This window comes from Vulpes vulpes, chromosome 11 (genome assembly GCF_048418805.1).
Source record: "Vulpes vulpes isolate BD-2025 chromosome 11, VulVul3, whole genome shotgun sequence".
Taxonomy (NCBI): domain Eukaryota; kingdom Metazoa; phylum Chordata; class Mammalia; order Carnivora; family Canidae; genus Vulpes; species Vulpes vulpes.
The window spans coordinates 3,554,614-3,569,071 of NC_132790.1; the positions used below are offsets into that span (position 1 = coordinate 3,554,614).

Here is a 14,458-nt window from a genome sequence, read left to right on the forward strand (position 1 = left end):
CCGAATGCAGCGGGATGCTCAAGAAAATCTCTGATTTAAGTCCAACTGCTTAAGGCCCAAGAGGCTAGAAACTAATACTAAATGAAATTAAAGTGGCCTGCGTGAAGCCTGCAAATGTCAAAGGTAGATTCCAAAGACACATACATGCCATGTGAATTGTGTCTATTACATAGAGCAGCATTCCAAAATTCTTCCAGAAATGCCACATCTATTCTGCTTAAAGTCAGAGCCACAGGCCCAGAGATAAATCTCTTAGAAAAAGAAGCAAGGAAAAAAAATAGCTCAGAAGCAAAACAAAACAAAAAACCCAAACTAAAACATTCTACGTGTTTTCTCTTCCTAAGAAGACTACATCTTAGGATTCCCTGTTACTGCACTGGGATATATGCTCCCTTCTGCTTCCTTTTTCTTCCCTTGCTGCTTCCAGTTCTGAATTAATTCATTCAACAAATATTTGAAGACCTTCTAGGAGGCAGCTAGTTCTGAGCACTTGAAGCTCATTTGCAAACAAAAATTCAAAAATCTATGACACCATGGAAGTCTACAAAAACGAAATGAAAAAATAAATAAATAAAATGAAAGATTTCTGGGACAGGCCCAAGAGAGATTGAAGATACTCCCAGAGTGACATTTCCAAAATGTCCTTAGCTCTTGACACACAGAAGCAAGTGCTATTTTTCATGTCAATATTTGTTTTGTTTTGTTTTTTTCAATTAGTTTATGTAGGAGGATATACATTGTAGTCTTGGTAACAAATCTTTATTGAGGAAAAATAGGCCATCTTTCAGTAAATTTTATTCTTCATCATTGACCATTAATATTATGTAACATGATCCAACAAATGGTTTGGGGAAAATTAAGACTTGTACACATGACTAAGAAAATGACCCCTAAGTAAACAAGGCTATGTTTTCAGAACTCCCTAGGTTGGGCCGGCTCACCTTACTCTATTGGCATCAGTAATAATTTCAGCCTCTGCTGTAATTAGTGCTGCTTACAGTACCTGAGCTATAAAAATAAGATTCCATTAGAGCAAAGTTCACAAATAGTGTTTTAATCCAACTATCCACATTGTAATCTAAAACGGTAAATATCTGCTTCTCACGTAACTGTCTTAGACTTGTAATCCAGTATGTTTTATGAAACAGAACTGTGTCTGAAAAAGCATTAGAATGCTGAATATCTGCTTGAAGAATTAAAAAAAAAAACAGTTAGTCATCTAGTATATTCAGTATTCAGAGATTTAAGATCACACAGAAGACCACAACCAGGTGAATTACTGAATCAGTCCCTTTTCTTCTGAGCACGTTGGGATTGAACGGACAGTCAGCATTCAGTTGGGTCTTGTGAGTTTTAGGCCCACATCCAATTTACATAGTTAATGCATATAAAAGGAAAAAAAGTCCAAAACAAGTCCCTAACTTAGAATGGATATATAGCATCGATTAGTATTTTTAAATAACTAGAGAAATATGTTTTTGTTAGTTTCATTAGTACTTATATTAAAACAAGTTTATTCCATTGCAAAGTATGTTTGTTTCTCAATAGGAGTCAATTTATATTCTTCAAATCTTAAGTAATCTTTTACTGCTTACCATTACAGGCACGTAGTAGAATTATACTACCCCAATTTAAGATTTAGGTTAATATTTTCTTCCATGTGAGGGTAGTTAGGCTATGAATGTTAACTTCTCAAAACAACATAAGTTTATGGAGCTGTTAATTAAAAGAAATAATGAGAGACAGCATCTCTTTTATGGACAAATCTGCACATGTAAGTAAAACATTTTAAACCTTTTGGATTCTATTTTGAAGCAATTAAAGGATCGAGAAAAAACGCATTCACTAAAGTCACATAACACACTAAGAAAAAAGAAATTCTGTGCTTGACTATTAAAAGGAGCTTCCGTAACATTTCTTAAAAATATCTATAAAGCACCTCTGCTACAATTCTTTTTTTTGAAACAAATAATGCAATGATTATACCACAGTAAACTGCAGGATGCATAATGCTATCTATTGTTAAATGAAAATCTATACATTACACTCATGTAAAGCCCACTTGATCATGCCAGTAATTAAGAGAAACACGTTGATTATTGTCACAGACTAGAGATTTAGGGCATAGGAAGAATAATTTACAAATGAAACTGTCCAAATTTGATCACATCTTTCAACATCTTATAAAAATTTCAGAAAATATCAGCTCAATTCTCTTTTCATTCGTTCCAAAGGTGCCTCAAAACATATAAGGTGAAAATAGTGATTAACATGCCATAGGGTACGCAGAGTCTAGGAGGGAAGTTGGAGCACACGGTGTGTGTGGGAAAGTGAACCTAAATTGAAAGTAAATGAGCAGCTCTCCTTTCATAATCATTGGAGGTGGTTGGGCTTTCTGGGTATAGTGGGGAAATGATAAGCCATCAAACTTGGAAGCTAGCAATATTCCATCTAATAGAATTAAATGAGTAATAGAGCTGAGGAATCGGGAGGAAATTTGGATCTTCAGTTTTTTGTTCTATCCTGGGCACTTCATTGGAAAACTCAAAGGGTCATCTAGAAAATAAATTGTCTTTTTTTCCTTGGGTAGCTTGCAATCAAAAAAAAAAAATACTGATAAACGACATGAATTACTCCACAAGTATAATTGCTACATGATTATATCACAATAATACACTATTTATGATAGTTTGCCATTTCTCCAAATCACTAAATTTCTTGGAATATGTCATTGTGATCACAGGCATGCCATTATATATCAGAATTTAAGTTCACTTATTGATTACAGATTTTCTTCCTTCTTTCCTTCCTTCCTTCCTTCCTTCCTTCCTTCCTTCCTTCCTTCCTTCCTTCCTTCCTTCCTCCCTCTTTTTTTTTCCTTTCCTCCCTCCCTCCCTCCCTTCCTTTCTTAAATTAACAATATATTCTAAGATGACCCGCCAGGATACTGTGCTCCAAATATATTAATTGTAGCTTGGCAGAGCCATTCTGTAAACTCAATCATTTTATATGCTTTGTGCATTTGCAAAACGGAGCTAGCCAGCAGAAGAGTGCAGACAACCTGACTGGATCATTTAACCCATTAATTTGAGTCTTTAAGTTTGATGCTATACCAGTTCTATCAATCAGATAACTATTCAGATATCAATTCCTGTTCCTGTGGGCTACATTCATATTATTCAGGAGTGCATGTATTTGATTAGTGGTATGTAGTGACCCAATTTCAAAGATGATCATGGCTGTTGACTTGTTTTCAAAATATACAAATCTGGGTTTTATTGGTTCTACATGGCTATTTTTGCATTCATTAAATCCCTATTTTAAAATGTGTATTATCAGCTTGCATATTTGTGTTTTGCAACCCCCTGTCATCCCACATTCCACTACCCAATTTCACACACACAAAAAAAAAATCTTCCAAGCATTTTAAGGAACTCAATTCCTAATGTGGAGTAATTCCAGCAGACAACTCTACAGATGTGTCTATAGAATGCCAAAAAAAAATCTTGTGAATTGTGTTAGAAATTTAGTCATTCATCCAGATATTTTGTCTATATCATGTCAAACATGTTTAGTGAATTCTGTTAACTGGCTAAAAATCTCACAGAATTGCCTTGACATTATTTAGACATGGCTCAAAATATTAGGAAGAACAGCAATAAACACCCTCAAGTAAATAGCATATTCGGGTTGACACAGATTCCAAACTTAAAGTGACTCCCATTGGCCAATGGGGACCAAAATCTTGGTGATATGGCTGCAATTTGGATTCTAAGAATGCCAAGGATCCACAACATTTTATCATCCTCCAGTTGATTTCAGAACTAGATCATATAAGTACTAGATACCCAATGAACCAGAAGAATTAAACGTCATTCAGTGCATTTGAGTTAAAACTGACCAATTTATAGTGGGCAATTTACTGATGACAATGACTATTTATGACGGTGGATATCCATTTTAATTAGGTTATTGCTTAAGGATCATAATTGGCCTGGAATCTTTTGGAAAATTTGTAGACTACTTTATATAAAGTACAGAAAATTGTGAAAAAGTTGCATGCTTTAAAAACTTAGTATTTCCATCAAGCCTGTGGCTGAAAAAGAGTATGAAGACAATCGTAAATGAATGTTTTTAACACAGTTTCTTGATATTTACAGTATTTTTTTTTCTCTAGTCGCCCTCCCATCAAAGCTGGTCAATTGTTTTTCTGGAGTTTTCTTCACCTCACATTCAGTACAAGGAGGCATTTGCAATTTCTGTGAAGCAATACAGAAAAGACAATGAGGATAGTTAAAATAAATATATGTTTAAGGTAAAAATTAAAATCCTAACAGAACAGGAATATAAACTTTTAAAGCTCAACAAATATCTTATAGTAAATCCATGCTAGGCCAAAATAAAATAAGTGTAAATATGTTAATACTTCTATTTCATGGAAGTACATAAAATATTGTTTACAAACAGCACAACTTCAAAAATTATTTCGAGAAGACTTTGGCTAAACCATTCAACTCTGATTTAACCTAACCCAAAAGTTAGGAAATGTGGTAAGTGAGATGAACCCTAAGAATTGCTATGATATGATATTTTTGGTCCAATATAGAACAGTTCAGAAAGAAGTTTGGAATTAAGTTCTTGAAATGTGCTTGTCATTTGTTTCTGTTGCGGATATGTATTTCTTTCTACCTCCTCTGCCTCCCCCAAATCGTTTATCTTTTTTGTTCTCTAAGGAATAGATGCATGTTTTTTGTTGCCCCTATTCTTGGTTGTGTGTGTGTAGGGGGCGGGGTATACATCCCCCACCCTTGTTCTTCTGACTACCTCAGATGATTAAACCAGAAACTTAGTGGCAGGCACAAGTGGTCATGGAAAGGTCCAGAAGCACTAGGTGGAGGACGTATCTCGTATTAGTCAGTACAACATTCCTGCTTCAGCTAGAGAAAAATCATTGGACCCAAAGGATTCAAGTTCTTTCTGACAAAATCAAAACAAACAAACAAATAAAATACCTTTGGGGTAGTCGCTGGCTCTATAGTGACACTGCTTGATTGATTGTCTTTCGGCTTCATTAAGCAGGTCCTGCCCTCTTGTAAAAGCTGCAAATGAAAATAGATGAATGTAGTTAAATTCTATGAAAGAAGGCATAGGAAAATTCCCTTCAATTCTTCCTACTGGGAAACTTCTTTCACTTTGATGCAAGCCGAAAGGGCAACGTAGGGACAAAACTGCCTCATCACAACCGTGGCCCGAGCCCAAGGAGAGACCAAGCACTGGCAGGTGGTGTGGGGATCTTAGGGGTACTGATGGCCATCAGCTACTATGACAAAATTCCATTCAAATGGAAAGTTCTTCCTTTGTAAAAGCAGTTGAACTGAAGTAAAGAAATATAAAACTACTGTTACATGTGATGAATCTGGACTCTAAGACTTGAATATGTCCGTGGTCTGTATGCCTACAGGCACATCAATATTGCCAGCTTGAAGCGAGTTAAACAACATAATCATCAATCTGTCTAGCAAAAGCTCCTCAGGACCTTGAACAAAGTATTATATGTTGAGAAATAAAATCTTATATTTTACTAACCAGGAATTCTCATCTTATTTATTAGCCTCACCAGTTATGAAGAATTGCTGGCAGTGTATTCCAATTGGGCTTCATTTTTATTCTTATTTATTTTTTTATTATTTATTTTATTATTTTTTTATTTTATTTTATGGGGTCGGCTTCATTTTTATTTTAACCAAGGTTAAAATATTGACCTTGCCTTCCTTCCCCTTCACCCATGCTCTCTCCTTCTCTCCTTCCCTCCCCCTTCCCTTCTCTGCTTCTCTTCTCTTCCTCCTTTCCATACTGTCTCTTATTCCTCCTTCCTCTCTCTTTTTCTGCCTCTTTATTTTAAACACATTTTCAAAGTAACTACAATAACTCTTCCTTGTAAGAATATGCTTCTCTTTTTTTTTGCGGGGGGTGTGTCCTTTCCATGTGTACAACAGAGCCTAGAAGTTTAAGAGCGCGTGGCCACTGGGTAGCTCTGAACTTGAACGAGTCAGTTTGTTTCCTTGGGACCTGACAACGGGGAGGAGACCTACGTGTCCTTCAAACTCTAACGTCCTACAAATTCTACAAATAGATGACAGCTTAAGAGGCTGTACAGGAGACTTAACCTACTCCAGTTCAGATTTTAGAGCAAAGTTATTTTCCTATGTTCCCTGTTTTTGCACTATACTGCTCTTAACTGAATGCACACCGTGATCCTTTACCACTCCATGTCTATCTGTATGCCACCTCACCTTCATCAAAGTCTCTCTCCACTGTGACATCCTACAACCAGCTACTCTTTCCCTCCCTAGAATGTCATTTCCACCAATAGAGAGACTCAGTCACGCTTGCCTGCTCTAAGGGTACAGTGCATATAGAAGTTGTATCACTCCACTATGTATTTATATGTATAAGCATGTCTAGCCCCCCAATACATTGCAAGTTCCTTGAAGACAGAGGTTACATTTATCAGCTGTACATCCCAGCGTGATGCCAGCACACAAGTGGTCAATATGAAGTCTCTGGCTAAGTAATAATGAATAAAACAAACATTGGCTATGAAAATATTTTAGTCCTTCAGAATTTTAATAAATGCCTGATTTTTTTTTCATACGATCAAACGTAGGTCTAGTTGAGACTCCAAAATGGTTACACATAGCCCCTTCTTCTATATAAGCCTACATTATAGGAGCAAAGTAAGGTAACAACTATAATGGTGGAAATCAGTAGTCAAAACCTTGACTCCTCATTCCAAAAAATTTTAGGCAGAGGCATAGAGGAATCGTGTATGTTAAGAAATGTGTTTGTTTTTACTTTGTCTGAGTTTGAATTAGACCTGGAATCTAAATTTTTCCTATATTATTATTATTATTATTATTATTATTATTATTATTATATTTTTGTTATGGTAATACACCTGGCTTGTGTTTTTTCTCATTCTTGCATTCAGCCTTTGAAAAATTAACAAATAGTTGTATAAAATCAGGCTAAAAAACCATGATCAATGCAGAAAGTATTCTGCACAGTCTAACCTTTCCCAAAATATATTTTAGGGTAATGGAGTTTCTAGGTCATACACATTTGGGAGAGAAAAGTTTATTTGAATATGAAACACTTGTATTTAAAGTCGTTCTTCTCAAGCCTTTAACATATAATTTCTTAAAGTTCTGGTCTTGGATGACCTGTTCATATAATTATATAAGGTTATTGTTAAAACACTATACTCCTGAGTGATAATTCAGTCCTATGACCATGGGGCTTGCATTTTTAATCAGCACTCCAACAATTCCAGTGCACACTAAAATTTGAAATCCATTTCTTCATAATGCACAAACGCATTATAAATCACCTAGAAGGACATATAACAATATTTTTTTCAAATCTATTTGACCTCAAAAACCTGTCTTGTGTGGTGTTCCACTTGAGGTCATTCTCATGAGGAAGATACTATAGGATTTGCAGTGGATTTTTTTCTTTCATTAATGCAAGCACAGCCGACTATTTCAGACAAGCCTTTGATCATCTGAACAATGAAAACTTATTAAACTTCAACATTAAAGAAAATATTATGTGGCTGAAAGATAGCTCGAACCTTTTTTGATACTTTGATCTTATAATGAACACTACCTTTAAATTTATTTTTTTTTCTGTGCCTCACGGGCATTGTAGAAATTTCATGAGATGGAAGTTCATAAAATTCTTAGTGTTTCTCAGAGAAGCAATAGATATAAGAGCAACATAATTATAACTTGCAGGTATCATGCCGTAATAACCATCTTATCAACTTTGTAGCCATTGATAAATTGAGCATTCATTCAGTGAGAACATAAAAGGGAAATTTCTTTAACAGAGTCCTCTCGCATTTATCGGCAACATCACCCAGGCTGTCAAAAATTCCAGACAACTGTAGTTAAGGAAGATAAAAGACAAAAACAGAGAAAGGACACATTTCTAATATTGTAGTATAAATGTAATTTTCCCTAACGTTTAAAATGCTTTGGAGTAAAATAGACTTTAGTTTGAGTTTTAGCTCTGATGTTTATTCATTGGTGATCTTGATAAAATAATTTGATGAGTTATTTATCTCTGGGCCTCAGAGGTACAGTGCATAGAAACCGTAACACTTAACAGTTTATTGGCTGTAAAATGGAGCTACTTCACAGAATTATTTTGAGGACAAAATGAGAAAACAAACATATGCAGTATAAATACTAACAGATAATAAACACTCTCTCCTTTCTCCTTCTACTATTTTTCAAGTTAGCATTAGCATTGTTAATGATTACAAGCCAAAAATTAGGATGAGCTGACACTGATATTATACATACGAAGTCTGGGGCAGAACCAACACTCATGTAAGTCCCATGCATAGATGACGAAGAAGGAAAGGGGAGAGAAAAGGAAATGGAAACCTAAGTACTGATCTGAAGGGTTGCAAAACCACTAAGGACTAATACTTTTAATATGACACTATAGATAAAAAATAATAATAAAATTAACATAATGTTCTTTTGTTGGGAGGAAAATAGATGAGAGGGATGCCGAAGTGACTCAGTCAGTTAAGTGTCTGACTCTTGGTTTCAACTTGGGTCATGATTTAATGAGTCATGAGACAGAGCCCTGCGGTGGGCTCCACGCTCAGTGGGGAGTATGCTTGAAAGGTCTCCGCTTCTCCTCTCCCACCCCTCCCATGTGGACGTGCGTGCACGTGTACGGGCACGCACATACACACACTCTCTCTCCCTCTCTCTAATATATTTTTTTAAGCTGAGAAAATAGAAGTTTCAAGGTTACACAGAATATTGATGTATTTAAAGATTTATCCAATTAAACATGGTCATGAGAATATAACTGGCCAACTCCTTAATTTTACTCTTATAAAACCATGAGCAGGACCTAGTTAAGACTTGCCAGACTCCTGACTGGTGGAAAATAAGAGATAAATAGTGTTTCTTAAAGCCTTTCACTCCATGATAGTTTATAACTGAAAGCTAATACAGATATTAAGGGCAGGAGACTTATATGTCATATCGTGTGAGCCTAAAGGATCTTACTTTTGTGTTGCTTTACCTTTGTTTTGATAATTTACCCATAGTTGATGTTTTGGTTCCATACTTTGTGAAGGTAAATGGTGGTTAAACTGTAAATAAAAACCTTTTTGGGGTGATAATTTAAAAAATAATTATGTGAACACAATATACAGATGCCTTTTTAAATGTAACAATAACACATAATATTTTTTCCCAATTCTTTCTCCCAGTGTCTTTGTTGCTATTAACAGTGCTGGCTTTTTCATGGTCTTAAAATTCTGTTTAAATAACACTCCTCCCTTGACGTTTTATTATCTAATCTCTTGTCCCCTTCATCTCAACCCCTCATATTTACACATGATGAGATCAACAGTTATACAATGTTTTCAAGGCCATAAAAGTATTGTTGCTGTACATCTGGGTTCATTCCAAGATTCCACGTACCTTTTTCCTCACAGGATTATTTAACCTTATAACATCTTATTGTCATGTTAGATCTTACAGTTTCAGCTAATGACACAATTTTTAACAACAAAATACTTCCTCGGGTACTTTTGAAACATTCAACAAAGACAACTTAGTAAATAGTAGGTACCTATGGGGGCCTGATGAATCAATGAGATGTATTATCCAGAAAAGAAGAAAATATGACTCTTGGTTACTTAGGGTGACTGGGGATTTCTTCATGAAGGAAGTGACAAAGAAATCATCCCTGTGTAATGGGTAGAGTTGTCTGCGGCAGAGTCAGGAGGAGGAAGAAGTTACAGTATTCATGAAGTTGGAGAACACATCAAAGGTCATAGTGCTGAGGTCAGCCAAGACGGTTACTACCGAGCGCTAACTAGAATAGGAACAGTTGATGGGATACCTTTTAGGCCACATAATGATATGTATACTTAACTTTGCAATTATGAAGAGACAGGTATAGTATAAATATCCTGCAAAAATACGCCTACTTGTCTGAGGAAGTTTACAAGTTCATGCTTTCCCTATGTGGGAATCTAAAGAGATTCATTAGTAGGGCTTGAAAGTGATCAGTCTGTACAACACCTGCCAAAAATGCAGTCCCTTGTTCAGGGTGTGATCTCCTGGGTCATGAGACTGAGCCCCACTGCTGGGCTCTGCACTCAGCAGGGAGTTTGCTTGAAGAGTCTCTCCCTCTGCTCCTCCCTGCACTCACTCACACACGTGCATGCACTCTCTCTCTCAAATAAATAATAAGAAAATAAATAAATCTTAAACAAACAAACCAAACAAAAAGACCCGCCATCCCTCAGCAGAACCTTATTCCTTATAGTGTAACTTTTGGAATCCAGGCCATTTTTATAAGCCCTTGTCTCTCCCTTGCACTATTCTGGAGATCATCAGGACTTGTCAGGGCAGCTTCCTTTTCCTTCTCTCGTCAGGCTGACAAGAAGCTGAAACTCGGCTACATTTCTCAGAAATTGTGTTTAAATACTCAAATATCTGGAGTTGGGAGTTTCAGAACTTATTTCATGAGTCGATTGCTAAGTTAAATTATGCAACTGAAAGAACAATAACCAAAAAAAAAAAAAGATTCCTTATTCAAATGATTTGCATTCAGTCTGTGCTGGAAACTTATACACTACATATGATCAAGACATGTTTAACTTTTCATCACAATTCAACTCAAGAGACAGTAAATCTTGAGACTCTTCCCTTTATAGGCATTGGTCAGAATCTAAGAAAAGCAACAATAAGGACAACAATACTTAATACAATTTAATTGTTACGTATAGACTCAAGAGCGATCATTGCCTGAGGATTATGTTATCTTGGCTTGCAAAAGCAAAACTTGCAGATGACAGTAGCTGACAGTCTTTCCATGGGTGAGTCTGTAAACCATTTTTTATTAAAATTATTCAATGTGTTAGACTGTAATCCTTCTCTGTCTTTCAGAGATCATGGGGTTTATTCCCTTATTTCTTTCCTTGATTATTGAACTAAACTATTCAACTCTCTCTAACCTTGCTTTCTCCAATCTATCTGCCACTCAGTCTCCAGAAATGTCTTCCTAACATCTATTTTGTCAGGCTAACTCATTGCCCCCCAAAATCAATCAAATCAAAACAAATCAGAAAAACATCACCCCATACACAAATGTGTGATTTCCCATTGCCTATAAAGTACAGAAGGCTGGGGAGACGGATGGGATAAGGGAGTTGGAGACTGTTTTCTTAAACAGGTGAGAAGTGATATAGGAGCATGGCCTTCGGACTCACCTTGATGAACTACAGCAAAGTCTCAGAAGACAAATGACTGGGTCTTAAGCGAATGAGTCTCTGCTGTCACCTACTCAGGCTCATACATTTTCTTTTTATTACTGTTGTTAAGTACACACACATATACAGAACTTTTTGTCACACTGATTTTTTCTTTTTTTATTTTTTTGGACTCATTCCCCCATACTACCTAGAATAATGATCAACTTTCATTCTTTTAATTCTTTCTGGGACAATCGGAAACTGTCAATTTAGGAAGAAGTGAAAAGTGCTACTTTATACAAGAGATTTTATGACTAAATAGAATAAAGCAGTGGTTAAATTTGTAGGCTAAGAAGTCTGTCTTAACCAGTGTTCAAGTCTTTAAACCTACTGCTTACTAGCTTTGTGGTCTTTGATAAGTTATTCATGTTTTCTTAATCTAAATTTCCATTTTTGTAAAGGGTAGAACTATATTATTTTATAAATGTTTGTAAGGATTACCTAGGAGAATGATTTAAATCACTTAGCTCAGTGCCTCTTACTATAAGATCTCAAAATATTGTAGTAGCAATTATGAATCTAACAGTGAATTTGTCAACCACCCGGAACAGAGCACCTGATACGTATGAGGTACTCCGTAAGTCATACCTATTGTTATATCATAGTAGACTCCCTGATATATGTCTTCATCAAATCATTGTTTATATAAATGATATATGTGGCTCACACAGCTTGGAAGGAAAAGTAGTTCTACACGAACTTTTTCAGAGGCATTAATACAATGCCAAACTCATGTCATTGAAGGAAAATGATACGACCCAATTACAACAATAATTCATAAATAATCATTACAATAGTAAGCTATTTTTTTTCTGTCAAATGAGGAAACAAGGAAAAATTATACATTTACTGTTGTTGGCTCCAGCCTGATAAAACAGGCTTCTCTCTTTCTTGCTCTATTTCTCTCTTTTACCATGCTGGTGTAGAAATAAATCAATATGGATATTTTGGAAAGTAAGTTAATAAGATAGGTACAGTGGTCTTAAATATGTTCATGATTCAGCATTTCACTTGGGATAGTCTCTCTCTGAAGAAAATAATCCACATTTAAAGAAAAAAAAGAAAGAAAGGTAACCTTTTCACACAGAAATCTGAATTTGGGATTTGTATAACAGTAAAAGAGAAAACAAAATAATGGTTGAATATAAGTAAGCTCATTAAATAACGATAAAATAAGATGAAATGTTGTAGTCATGAAGACATTTGTAGGATTCTTATTAATATGAAAAACACCTATGCTAAAGACATGTAATACAAAATTATACAGCTAAAATCACAAATGATTCATTTGTGAATTATACAGTTAAAATCACAGCGATGCATAAGAAGTGCGTGTAAAACATACAGAAATAAATGCACCAAACTTGACCCTGACAAATGTCGAAGCACAGCAACTAAGTTGGGGAGAAGAAAACAGACAATTTTGTTGTGCTTTCCTATTTTTGATGATTTCAAAATAACACAGAACACATCTGTCTGTCTGTCTGCCTTTCCATCTCTGAAACTGTTCATCTCTTCACCTGTTGTTCCACCTCTTTCCCCACTCCTGTCCTTCCTCCTGCCCTGGTCTTCTTCGCCCACTTTCCCCTCCCCACTCTTTGTTCTCTTTCTTTTCTTTCTCCTTTTTCTTCTTCATGGGGACATGGCTGTTCTGATGCTTTTCAATGAGCTACAACCACCTATAGAACTGTTTATCCGTATAGTTTCCCTATAGAAAAAATATACATGTTCATTTAAAAAATGTGATTTTAAGTTGAAACAGTGCCTGGACACTTTAGCTCTCCCTTCCTTATCAATTTGAGTCTCAAGTTTTCTTGAACAAACGGAAAAGTTCAGATGTCATTTTCTCTCATGCACATATGATTTAAAAAATGTAATTTTGCTTGTAGAAGAATGGATACAGATGCAACTAGCTTTGGTGAATAATTGATTAATTATGCAAGTTAACTATTTTCTGTCTTAAGACACACACGCAAAAATGTTTAAGTAGTAATCTTGAAAATTTCACAAAATTGTGCAGTCTGGCTAGCACAGGCCTTCAAAACATTCCATCTCAGTTAGGTAAAATTTAACCTGATTAGTAATATACATATATCCAAAAATTCCAGTTGTAAAATATGAAGACTGATGAGGAAAATATGCATAAATCCAGCTGCTTCGCTATGCAGCTCACCTACTCAGTTATACAGGAGACCTAGGGAAGAGCACAGCTGGGTCTGCAAATTATGAAATGAGATAAGCCATGAATACAATTTTCTTAAAGTGATTACACTTATCTCGCACATACACACCACCACCACCAGAATAACCAGTTTGTTCATGTGCTTTTGAGCAACGAACCACTAGTTATCTGACAAAATGTCATATTATGGCCAGAAAGCAGGCAAAGTAACTACAAAACTATGTAGTTGAGACAAGCCCAGCTAATTATTTATCTTGGTACATGGAAAACAACACACAATCACAACATGGTGGGAAAACTGTGATGCTGAGACGTCCTAATAATTATCAGGACCCCTAACCCCCCCCCCTTTTTTTAAATAGAGTGAGTGTAAGTGGAAGGGGCAGAGGGAGAGACAGAATCCTAAGCCGGCTCCACACTGAGCAGAGAGCCTGACACGGGGCTTGATCGCACAACCCTGAGATCATGACCTGAGCTGAAATCGAGTTAGAGGCCCAAGTGACTAAGCCACTCAGGTGCCCTAAGGACCTTCGTTTTAATGTGGAGATACCAGGCTTTGGAGCCACGTGTAAATGAATTTGAGTCCCAACTCCATCTCCCACATCTGTGATAATGGGGGTAAGTTAATGAACACTGAGTTTCCAGGATGTTGGTATTTTACAAAAGAATAAAGTTAAACACCAAAAATAAACATCAGGATTGTCAACTTCAAATTTCAAAATTAGAACAAAAAAAGCCACAAACACACCCCTAAATTTCAACAGTGTTTCAGAAAAGAAAGAACATTTTATTTTATTTTATTTTATTTTTAATTTTTTTATTATTTATTTATGAGAGTCATACAGAGAGAGAGAGAGAGAGGCAGAGACATAGGCAGAGGGAGAAGCAGGCTCCATGCACTGGGAGCCTGACGTGGGATT

The 14,458-nt window shown here is 35.9% G+C and overlaps 1 protein-coding gene across 3 annotated transcripts in view; it reads right to left on the bottom strand.

Annotated features, from left to right (window-relative positions):
• Positions 1-743: 743 nt before the first annotated feature.
• Positions 744-14,458, bottom strand: part of LUZP2 (leucine zipper protein 2) — a 474,256-nt gene continuing 460,541 nt past the window's right edge. For all 3 annotated transcript variants that reach the window (XM_072725376.1, XM_072725378.1, XM_072725377.1), the window contains exons 11-12: positions 5,013-5,099; positions 744-4,259 (exon numbers count right to left, since the gene is read on the bottom strand). In XM_072725376.1, the coding sequence (XP_072581477.1) occupies positions 4,155-4,259; positions 5,013-5,099 (192 nt within the window). In that variant the 3' untranslated portion in view covers positions 744-4,154. The remainder of the gene's footprint in view (positions 4,260-5,012; positions 5,100-14,458) is intronic.